Source organism: Mizuhopecten yessoensis, unplaced genomic scaffold (genome assembly GCF_002113885.1).
Source record: "Mizuhopecten yessoensis strain PY_sf001 unplaced genomic scaffold, ASM211388v2 scaffold6697, whole genome shotgun sequence".
Classification (NCBI taxonomy): Eukaryota; Metazoa; Mollusca; class Bivalvia; order Pectinida; family Pectinidae; genus Mizuhopecten; species Mizuhopecten yessoensis.
In genome coordinates, this window is record NW_018406679.1 from 197,422 (window position 1) to 210,360 (window position 12,939).

At 37.0% G+C, this 12,939-nt stretch overlaps 1 protein-coding gene across 2 annotated transcripts in view; it reads right to left on the bottom strand.

Moving 5' to 3' along the window:
- Positions 1-3,616: 3,616 nt before the first annotated feature.
- The window catches only part of LOC110452470 (general transcription factor 3C polypeptide 5-like), a 58,855-nt gene continuing 49,532 nt past the window's right edge, over positions 3,617-12,939 (bottom strand). Inside the window, exon 9 of one of the 2 annotated variants that reach the window (XM_021501028.1) lies at positions 3,617-4,747. In XM_021501028.1, the coding sequence (XP_021356703.1) occupies positions 4,527-4,747 (221 nt within the window). In that variant the 3' untranslated portion in view covers positions 3,617-4,526. The remainder of the gene's footprint in view (positions 4,748-12,939) is intronic. The other variant, XM_021501029.1, reaches the window with a different exon arrangement.

The window sequence follows — 12,939 nt, forward strand, 5'->3', positions numbered from 1 at the left end:
CATTGCTACCCCTTGGACACCCCACAGGTAGACATCCTCCTATCATTACTACCCCTTCGACACCACACAGGTAGACATTCTCCTAGCATTGCTACCCCTTGGACACCACACAAGTAGCAATGATAGGAGAATGTCTACTTGTGTGGTGTCCATGGGGTAGCAATGATATGAGAATGTCTACCATGATAGGAGAATGTCTACCTTTGTGGTGTCCAAGGGGTAGCAATGATAGGAGGATGTCTACCGGTGTGGTGTCCAAGGGGAAGTAATGATAGGAGAATGTCTTCCTTTGTGGAAAGACAAACAAGTATCTTCAACAAACTTGATGAAGATACTTGTTTGTCTTTCCAAAAAGGTAGACATTCTCCTATCATTGCTTCCCCTTGTACACCACAAAGGAAGACATTCTCCTATCATTACTACCCCTTGGACACCACACAAGTAGACATTCTCCTATCATTGCTACCCATTGAACACCACATATCATTGCTACCCCTTGGACACCACAAAGGAAGAAATTCTCCTATCATTACTACCCCTTGGACGCCACACAGGTAGACATTCTCCTATCATAGACATTCTCCTATCATTGCTACCCCTGGGACCCCACTCAGGTAGACATTCTCCTATCATTACTATCCCTTGGACACCACACAGGTAGACATTGCTACCCCTTGGACACCACACAGTTATACATCCTCCTAACATTACTGCCCCTGGGACACCACACAGGTAGACATTCTCCTAGCATTGCTACCCCTTGGACACCACACAAGTAGACATTCTCCTATCATTACAACCCCTTGGACACCACACCGGTAGACATTCTCCTATCATTACTACCCCTTGGACACCACACAGGAAGACATTCTTCTATCATTGCAACCCCTTGGCCACCACACAGGTAGACATTCTCCTATCCTTACTACCCCTTGGACACCACACCGGTAGACATTCTTCTATCATTGCTACCCCTTGGACACCACACAAGTAGCAATGATAGGAGAATGTCTACTTGTGTGGTGTCCATGGGGTAGCAATGATATGAGAATGTCTACCATGATAGGAGAATGTCTACCTTTGTGGAAAGACATTCTCCTATCATTGCTACCCCTTGGACAACACACCGGTAGACATTCTCCTATCATTGCTATCCCTTGGACACCACACAGGTAGACATTCTTCTATCATTGCAACCCCATGGACACCACACAGGTAGACATTCTCCTATCATAGACATTCTCCTATCATTGCTACCCCTTGGACACCACGAAGGTAGACATTCTCATATCATTGCTACCCCTTGGACACCACACAAGTAGACATTCTCCTATCATTGCTACCCCTTGGACACCACACAGGTAGACATTCTCCTATCATTGCTACCCCTTGGACACCACACAGGTAGACATTCTCCTATCATTGCTACCCCTTGGACACCACACAGGTAGACATTCTCCTATCATTGCTACCCCTTGGACACCACACAGGTAGACATTCTCCTATCATTGCTACCCCTTGGACACCACACAGGTAGACATTCTCCTATCATTGCTACCCCTTGGACACCACACAGGTAGACATTCTCCTATCATTGCTACCCCTTGGACACCACACAGGTAGACATTCTCCTATCATTGCTACCCCTTGGACACCACACAGGTAGACATTCTCCTATCATTGCTACCCCTTGGACACCACACAGGTAGACATTCTCCTATCATTGCTACCCCTTGGACACCACACAGGTAGACATTCTCCTATCATTGCTACCCCTTGGACACCACACAGGTAGACATTCTCCTATCATTGCTACCCCTTGGACACCACACAGGTAGACATTCTCCTATCATTGCTACCCCTTGGACACCACACAGGTAGACATTCTCCTATCATTGCTACCCCTTGGACACCACACAGGTAGACATTCTCCTATCATTGCTACCCCTTGGACACCACACAGGTAGACATTCTCCTATCATTGCTACCCCTTGGACACCACACAGGTAGACATTCTCCTATCATTGCTACCCCTTGGACACCACACAGGTAGACATTCTCCTATCATTGCTACCCCTTGGACACCACACCGGTAGACATTCTCCTATCATTGCTACCCCTAGGACACCACACAGGAAGACATTCTCCTATCATTGCTACCCCTTGGACACCACACAGGAAGACATTCTCCTATCATGGCTACCCATTGAACACCACACAGGTAGACATTCTCCTATCATTGCTACCCCTAGGCCACCACACAGGTAGACATTCTCCTATCATTGCTACCCCTTGGACACCACACCGGTAGACATTCTCCTATCATTGCTACCCATTAAACACCACACAGGTAGACATTCTCTTATCATTGCTACCCCTAGGACACCACACAGGAAGACATTCTCCTATCATTGCTACCCGTTTGACACTACACAATGTGCCTCTATTGGATCAAAATGCTGACACGATCAGTGAAGATAGGTTGAATATATAAAGTGATCCCATTGGACACCACACAGGTAGACATTCTCCTATCATTGCTACCCCTTGGACACCACACAGGTAGACATTCTCCTATCATTGCTACCCGTTTGACACTACACAATGTGCCTCTATTGGATCAAAATGCTGACACGATCAGTGAAGATAGGTTGAATATATAAAGTGATCCCCTGTCTATAATTATAGAGCCAACCATTAGCTCGCACATTTTTGTATACGTGGTGTGAATAACGAATTTGTATCTATCATCTTTAGCAATTTAATGCAATCTTGGTTGTGACGTTGTTTCGTGTTTAATTAAACAAATTTAATTAGATCGGGTCGGTAGCTGCACGATGCACTTTTATCTACACTGTTGGTGCTCCGGGACATGTTAACACAGTTCCAGCATCACAGCAACAGCCTATAGCCATTTGGTATCTCGTCTCCTCCTTATCCATTATCTATACCCTGCAGCGCGCTTCTGGTGACGAAAATATATGGTTTTGGAGCTGTTGTTCAGAGCAAACCCTTTGTCATAATTTGTTCCGCTGTGTCGCTGATGTTAATTTTTAAATATATCTTTTTCCGAACCGGATGCTTTCATTTCGTTTCGACCTACCCCGTCTTGTTAATATATATATATATATATTCTATGCATTCCTTTTAAAATATCATAATGTATTTAGGACTTTTATAATATAATACATGTATACTCAATTTGTCATTGTGTAAACAATTTCAATCATTCTAATATTACCCTAAAGAACGTGACTCCGGTTCATAATACAAACAGGTATATATTTTGTGGATTGTTTCATGGAACTGTTTTCTGCTAGAACTTGTACGTGTTGTTGAAGTAAACGTACCATTAAGGGAAAATAACACTATCTTGTAGCTGATGATACGTTAAAATCATGCTGTTCTTTCCTAGACATTTTCTATATATATAATTTGAAGGTTTCTTATGTCATACTGAATGTTTGTCCTGGTTATTTAAAACACCTCAGGTGTGTACTGTAGATTTACATAAAAAAACGAAGTTTTTGAAATGAAGTTCACTGTACATGTATATCAAGTTTTTCATACATAGAAATAATCACAGTTGGTTTGAATTTAATAACTTAAAACCTCATTGAAGATTCATTTTATTCCTTTCAGTTATTTCACATCTTTCCTTTAATTTCTTCCTCACAACATGACTCATCTCAATGTCATTCAATACACCATGACTAACACACCTTTCGATGTGGTAGACACCAACTATTATATACCAACATTATATCCCACTGACTGTGAAACCAGTTTAAGGAATTTTGCTGACGGGAGGGATGTTTTTGAATATGTCAAGTCATACATAGTATTAGTATACACACTCACAGGGTGTCCTGACCTCCAGGTTTATATGTAAGGTCCACTGGCCATGCCTCCAGATACACCTCATACCTATGTCCCTGTTCAATATTTGTACCATGCCATTCTTATTTCTGCTAACAGATTTTAGAATTTTCATCCTCAGATCTCAGATATATTTATTCTTTTTCCCCAAGTAATCAATACCTATGTGAATGCAGTTCTGTTAGCAATAAAAAACGTTCTATACTCAAGGAATGGTACAAGAGATGGAATTTAGTTGGACATTAACCTCAATATCAATTCGACTATCAAGTCTGAAATTCTAAAGATGCCTCTTCAACTTCTCCCCCATACACCTTTCCCTCAGACTGTCCATTAACATTTCCCCCTAAGATGGCCAACAGACACTTCTTCAGATGGCCCACAGACACTTCTTCCTTGTATAGACCAAGTAATATGTTCATAGGAACACTCACACTTATCCTTTAGACAACCAACACTCATCAAAGATCTGCCATTATCACCTGATCTCAGTATGTAATGTAGCACTTAGATCCGTTTTAGCAACTTTGTAATGAGTGTTGTGTTTGTATTAGACAGGTACCTTTTGTCTCACCATCAGTCCTATATGGGCACTGCTTGTAGAGATGTTGAGTAACATATTTTGTATATCGAAATAATGTGTTCTTTCAGATACAGTCTAGTAATTCTGTCTCCATTTCATTCATGTCCTCCTCCTCTTCGCCCTCTTGCTCCACCTCTTCATCCCCTCCTGTGGGACCTGCTTCCACCTTTTCCATCTCTAACTCAGTGTCGTCTGATGAGACATCGGAGTCTGATTCTGACATGTCCTCTCCAAACTTGTTGATTCTGGCCATACGTGTCTTTTTCTTCCTGAAGTTAGCTTTCCCTGAAGACAAGAAATTTCACATTTCAATTATACCCTAAAAAAAAAAAACTGTTTCCAAGCCATAACAACAGAACTACATGTAAATGTCAAGGGGGAAAGCTAGACCTATGACCAATCCTGGTAGTCTGAGTGTATTAGTCTCTTCATATCTATATATACTATGTTATATTACTTTTTCATGCCATGAATCAGGGACTATAAGTCCCAGAGAACAGGGTAGGTCCCTAGTCCAGTCTTGTAAGCATGTGTTTATATGCATGTGTATTGGGACCCAAACTTTCTGGCCCTTCAGGTTGCAACTGATTCATGTATACAATATGTGATCATCTTGTCCTAGTAATATCTCAGCAAAATATGGTTAAAATCCACACAGCAATTTAGGAGAAGTGGCAACTTAATCATCCAATGATGACTGTATCTTTATACTAATATTTAGTTTGTTTTAATAGCAACTGTGACTTTTACCTTTGCACCCTAAAACACAAACTATCATATCCAGTGTATAAAGTTTGGGGAAATCCTTTCAAAATATAGAAGTCACTAAAGTGATGAAAAAGACTTTCTATATTTATGTAGATATTTATCATTCTTTTGAACATAACTTTTTTTTTTAAATGTTATAAAGAAAAAAAGAGGTTTAACTTTCACCCTTAATCTAATTTTCTTCTCAAAATACTTTGATGGACTAAAATCAAAACTCATCTGTTCACACGCAATGTAGGAAAAGTATTAATATAGGCTCAAAAATTAACTTTCCTTTTGTACTAACAAGTAGCAATGTACAATGTACATGTTAAGGTTATCGGCACAAATCTGCTACTGTGAAACCCATCAACAGCTCTGATGTATACATAGCCTTTTTCATTTACGTTTAATTATTTCACCCTATGATAGTGATACGATTACCTGTGACCCTGAGCTGTTCAGTATGCAACCTCCAATACGACTTCAATCAGTTCCGACTTGTCACCAGACTGTGAAACTAACCTCAACATATCGTTTGGAACAGTCAGATACAGACCTATATACAAACTAGTTTCACGTATATTCTCAACCCTCATTCTTGATATTTCTAAAGCACCTCAAAATAATTCTTCCGTGATTCATTGACCAAAATCACTGAATTAGCATATCTTTTGATCCATTCAGACTTGGGTATTCAGTCCAGTTTGGGTCAGTATTTAAACGGAGAAATAATTAGGAATGTTTGTACTGGCTGACAATGCTTTGTGAATGGGCCGGGATTGCAGAGAGTAGATTTGATAAATGTCACAACATATTGTGCCAAATTGGGTGTAATTTATCTACTTTATCACCACTGGCTCTCAACGTGTATCTTACATCACATGTATATGTTAAGTTAGTACGGTGCCAGTCGTACAAATTGGGAGGGGGAGCATCTATTACATCTGTCAAACGCCAAGTATTGTTGTAAACGACACATTACCGGGGGCACAGCCAGATAAAGCCCAGTATAGATGGTTTGACATTTGATATGAAGGTATTATCTAGTGCTTTATAATTTACAAATCAGACCCACCAAGTTAAGTACACTATATATGGCACGTGACAGCGAGCTATTACCATACACTCTCTCGTTGCTCCCAATTTATTACTTGATGAGTCAAATGGTTTTGGTAGTTTAATAAAAACTTCTGCCAAATGAATGTTTCTGAAATTCAGATTTTTTTGGCTGAAAATTAAATTTCTCAATTGCACATAATAACTTAATGGTGATGAAAAAGTGACTATAATCAGGAATGGATCCTGTTACTTATTTAACTCCTCCATTGTACCATATTAACATGCAAAATATATTTTCTCATCAAAAATATCAACTGTAATTAATAATTTTATCTTCATTCAGTCAATTATAGATAAGGCTCATTTATCAAGTTTACATGCATATTAATGTATAAATTGACTAAATTATCTACAGTATAACATTAATGATCGATTGTTCTACCTTTTAGACTGTTGAGGTCAACGACATTATCAAATCCCAAGCATTGTAATTGAATTAATGGTTTCTTATCAAAACCTTTTCCCTCTTACTTTATTTTTGCTGATTTTCAATACTGAATCAGAAAAAGCAAAATCTTTATAAACATGGACAAATTCAATGCTCCTTTAACTTAAATAAAAAGGTCAATTGTAAAAATACAAGGACACACAGGGAATCTTTTTTCTGTATTTCCATTGTGAGTCATAATAAGATCAGCAAAACATTAGAAATTATATTTTGCTGTCTGTATGTCTAAAGTATAGGGTATATATTGATATGTGATAAGATTCGTACCTTGTTTCAGCTTCATCTTAAACTACTCTCCAACTTCATCTTAAACTACTCTCCAGCTTCATCTTAAACTACTCTCCAACTTCATCTTAAACTACTCTCCAACTTCATCTCAAACTACTCTCCAACTTCATCTTAACCTACTCTCCAGCTTCATCTCAAACTACTCCCCAACTTCATCTTAAACTACTCTCCAGCTTCATCTTAAACTACTCTCCAACTTCATCTTAAACTACTCTCCAACTTCATCTCAAACTACTCTCCAACTTCATCTTAAACTACTCTCCAACTTCATCTCAAACTACTCTCCAGCTTCATCTTAAACTACTCTCCAGCTTCATCTTAAACTACTCTCCAACTTCATCTCTAACTACTCTCCAACTTCATCTTAAACTACTCTCCAGCTTCATCTCAAACTACTCTCCAACTTCATCTTAAACTACTCTCCAGATTCATCCTAAACTACTCTCCAACTTCATCTTAAAGTACTCTCCAACTTTATCTTCAACTTCATCTTAAACTACTCTCCAACTTTTCATTATGAAGTTTATAACAAAGATGTAATTTAAAGCTTATAAATGTACTGCACCCTCAATAACTTGAAATGAATACAAACTAACGAAAATAAAAAGGTATTGCTTTAACTTATTTAGAAAGCATTTGCTGCATCATCCCTGATACTGATACTCCAATGAAACGCCCTATGATGATAAACCTACAGATTTAATGAGCTTTATGTCACAGTCTGTGTCATCACACAACAATCCTAGTAGATATGAGATAACTGAAGTCCGACTCTGAGTGGGTGTGCAGACAAGATGGTATCTACAGGTGAACACAGTGATCGAGGAAAGCTTTCCTCGGCTGGTCTAGTATAACGTCACATCCACATGTTGCATCGTCTACTGCAGTACATTCGTGTTAAGGTCTATAATTTTGGATTGTATTTATAATAATAGAATTCTGCCAAGAATTCCGATAATAATTAAAGTAAGTTTGCAAACATATGTAAATGGTATTCTAGCAATTGGCATACAGTACTCTGTCTGCGAAATGTGATCAGTAACCATTCTTTACACATTTATGCTAATGTTGTAATATTGATCTGCATCATGTTTTTACTTCAAATTTGTGTCATAGAAATACCCTGGTAAGATATATCCTGACAAAATTTAAGAAAAAGAATTTCACTCACATTTTGAAATGCTTTATGAATGAATATTTCAAGGGGCTTGATGGGGGAGGTAATATATTGACAAACATTATATTTAGTACTGTTTTGGGAACATAGATCAAATTAGGAACCATGTCTGATTGGCATCGTTTCAAGATCTACATAAGGCAACAGTGAAAAGTGAGACTAGAATGGGTTGCCATGGATATAGCTGTCAATAATGCAGAAATTGATTTTCTTAGAAGAATTTTTTTTTCATTTATACATGTTCATGTTAAGTGGTCGCCTATGTGAGTTAACATTGCATCAGTGATTGATTGATTGACATCAGTGAATGTAGGGTCATGTGTTATGTAACTGTCTCAATTACATATACAACCAGTCAAAGTTTTCTATATCAAAAGTTAAACCTCATTTTGGAAGGTACTCATTACTGGTACATTAATATTAATTATACCTGTATCGTACTGTATATTTGAACACCTCTACCATACAGCAAATATCCCATTCTACCTGAATACGCTTACAGTCAGATTCTTATCTACTGCACTTCAATCAAAGGAAGGAAACTTTGAATACAAATTCAGACCATCACTCTGGATAGTGCTTCTAGTAACCACAAAGTTCACGAAACTTAGACGGAACCTTTTCCAAGGATACTAATCAATGATGGACTACAGGATAGCTGCAGTAACAACAGGCACCTTCAGTTTGGTCAGGCCTCCTCCAATACTGACGACTGACAATACTGATACTATCTTTGATGAACAAAAATACAAAACAAAAAAATAACGTGAAACACATGAAATACAATGCCAAACATGGACGGCTGACTATAAAAACTATTCAATCAATTTGCAAGTCTGAAGTTCTATCATATCATGAAATCAACAGGATATTTCCCAAGAGTATTATACTCATTTTGCAAACAAAATAAAGATAATTAATTCTGACCAAATTTACCCCAATAAACACACCTGACTGACGTTGCAACTTAAATTCAATCTACATGTAGTAGTTATTATATTTCTACTTTATTTACTCTACATTAGGGTCACTCGTTAAATTAATTATATCCCAGCTTAACCCTGACTTCACCATCAAGGGAGTTAGTCCTTTTTCAACCTTGTGTTAGTTAGAAAAACTAAAACACCTCCTGTGTACTATAACTCCCTCCAAAATTGCCATAGAAATTATCTGACCAATCCAATTAGGTGATCTATGCATACCCAGTTGGTATCAGTTCTGGGGACAGTGCAGATGATACTGAAAGCGTTTATTTGGCTATCAATACATTATGCTTTTTAAATATATCTGTGCATTTTGAATTGGTATTACCTGGGAAATAGACATTCAGGTCTCGGGCAACCAGAAACTAACTATAATCATTTTACCTTTACTTTAACAGCCTTACACAAAAAGTAACTTTTTCAGAGTTTTATAAATGATACGTATATCACAAATAACATGTTTTGTTAAGACAAAACTTGATCTAACAATACATCACCATGAAATTTCAGCTAAAAAAACATACCCTGGATGTATCGGTAAAATTTTAAACTACGTTGTAATTACTTTTATTCTGCACAAACCTTTAATCTCCCGAAGTCCTTTAAGCATGATCACATTGTCTGTAGTAAATATAGGAACAATATATAAACTACGTACCCTGTATGTCTCGCTCCTCTTCTGAACCCCATTGGGAATATACATGGAGACTAAATATCAAGATTCAATGCATCTTATATACTTTGTGGAAGAATGTGTTTTGCCCGTCTACAAGCCCGGTGGATTTAAAATATCCAAATCTTTTATCCAAATTTTCTCAAAAGTGAAGGTAATATATGGGTTTGACAAGCATATCTCATTATTTTATTTTTCAAAACCAATATACTTCATACAGTTATTATAAGGTGTCCCTACTTGCCATTCAAACAATCAACATGATATTTCATTGTAACGTTTTTGCAGTCATAAACGCTGCTGCTGCTGCTGCTGGATTTCTATGGCGACACAGAGTTGTATGTCTCTAGACTAATGGGACGTTTGCCTATTAACCTAATGATAGTGTAAAACATTGTCTCATTTCTGTCTGACACAAATGTTTTCTGGAATTCAAACTATACAATGAGCACGGACATGACTAGGACATTCAATTGAGAAATACTTTTTCCTGCTTTGCCTCAATCAAAAATTCTCTTTGTCAAGTTAAAAGACATGCAAGGCGTATTTTTTTTTCAATGTTACAGTTGTCAAAGGAAGTAATTGCTTGCCAATGCATACAATAGAATCATAAGGATATCAAAACACCTAACACAACAAAAACAACAAAAGTAGTAGGGCTAAATTACTCCCTTATTTCCTTTATGGGAAAGAATAAACTACGTCATATACCTGGTACCATCTTTTTACAGAGGGGCAAAGTATTTCCTCCCATCAAATTTATCCTTTTCAGGAGCTAAATGCAGAAAAGATGTTTCCAACCTTCTATATTTTAGCTCACCTGGCCTGAGCATATGTGCCGTCATACTGATCAGTGTCCATCATTGGTATGTATATGTAAACCTTTTCTTTAAAATGCTACTTTTCTGGACAACACAAATCAGTGAGTGAAATATTACCATATTTGGCATTGACCATTGTTAGGCCATTAGAGCTAGGAACTCAACTTTGTCTAAATGGAGAGTGTGCATCCCCAGCCCCCGAGCGCATATAGGCATGGGTCAACGAGGGAATTATGGTCAATTGTTAACATCAAATTTGATCTGGATCATTCTTGTGCCAAGCTAGAGGACAAAATGTTATATAGTGTACCCCTTGGAGACAGAATAGTGGGAAAAATAAGGGAAAACAGAGGTACATATTTAAATTCTTCTGTATGAACAAAGGAATCAATGTTAACCAAATTTAATCTGGAGCATCCTTGCACCAGGGGGTAAATCAATGTTGAATAAACATGTGTTAAGTTTCTAAATAGTTGCATGGATATCCATCATAATTGGTCCAAAATCTGAACATATGTTATATAAACGCAGTTGGTATGACCCTTAGGTAAGGAATATTCAAATAGAGGAATGTTTGGTGTACTGTGGTCCACAGGCAGGGGCACATCTTTATATTACCTCAGCTGTTAAAAGGACATCAAAACTTGATAAAACTAAACCAAACAAAATCAACAACATCAAAATGTGTAATATGATACTGATTAAAATTAATATTTTTTGACTGAATGTTACATAAATGACAACAAAATAATTTGCAATTGTGAAACTGTGAAAGAAAGTTCCCATCAATGTCTCATGTTATAAAGTTCAGTAATTGTGGAAAATGAAACAAAATCCTCCTGGAATGTGATACAGTTTTTATATCTGCAGTTTGAAATAGAACCTTACTGTGAACACTGATGAATGTAATACAAGAACAGCATAGAACAAAAACCAAAATTTAATATTTTACACAATTAAAAAAAAGGATATTATATTACCATACGTAGTTATTACAGTCACACGATGATAAAACCATTTAACTCAAACCTCAATAATGAATCTCTGACGAGACAGTATTTTGAGAAGGCTTCATTTGATAACCTGTACATGTATCTTATTCAATTTACAGCAATTTTATAAAAATTCCATACAAAAAAATGTTTTTAATTTTCTCTGTTTAAAAAATCTAATTTCAAAAGAACCAATTCATGTCTAATATTAAAAATTTATGATTAATTTGTTTCCTATTCCTGTAATTGTAAACTGACGCAGCAGACACCTCCCGTATCTTATATGCATGTCAACATGCAAGTTATCATCAGGCCTGTGACTTTGGTATACAGAAAAACACCTTCCCTACCATCAGGTATAATCATTCACCTGCACACTCGGTGCATATCTTTGCAACAATGTACAGGGGATTTTTGTATGATATGAATCATGCATGCTAGTGTACATGATATGTAGCCGTTCTGCAGGTTTAGCATCATGTAAGGCATGCACAAGTACAATTAAGGCCTCTCAACACATTCACCATCAGACTTGCTTTTAAGGTTAAGGTAACCACTTCAGCCATTGTAATTGCAAAACTAAAAGAGTTCTATTGAGAGATGTTTTGCCTCGGAGTATGGAACCATCAGTAAAGTGTAGGCTTCGCCATGTAAAGGATCACAGTTCCAATCACTATGATTGTTTTGTTTTTCTTCAAACATTCAAATTTCGAACAATTACAATTCTGTAAAATGCATAGAAATATTTGATTTTTATAGAATATTTCTTCTGAAAGGAAAATATTTCACAATGGTGATGAAGGTAATAACCTAGATTAAGTGGTTGGTACCCTATATAAGTGGTCAGTACCCTATATAAATGGTTGGTACCCTATATAAGTGGTTGGTACATATAAATTGTTGGTACCCTATATAAATGGTTGGTACCCTATATAAGTGGTTGGTACCCTATATAAATGATTGGTATCCTATATCAGTTTTTGGTACCCTATATAAGTGGTTGGTACCCTATATAAATGATTGGTACCCTATACAAATGGTTGGTACCCTATATAAATGGTTGGTACCCTATATAAATGATTGGTACCCTATATAAGTGGTTGGTACCCTATATCAGTGGTTGGTACCTTATATAAATGGTTGGTACCCTATATAAATGGTTGGTACTCTATATAAGTGGTTGGTACCCTATATAAGTGGTTGGTACCCTATATAAATGATTGGTA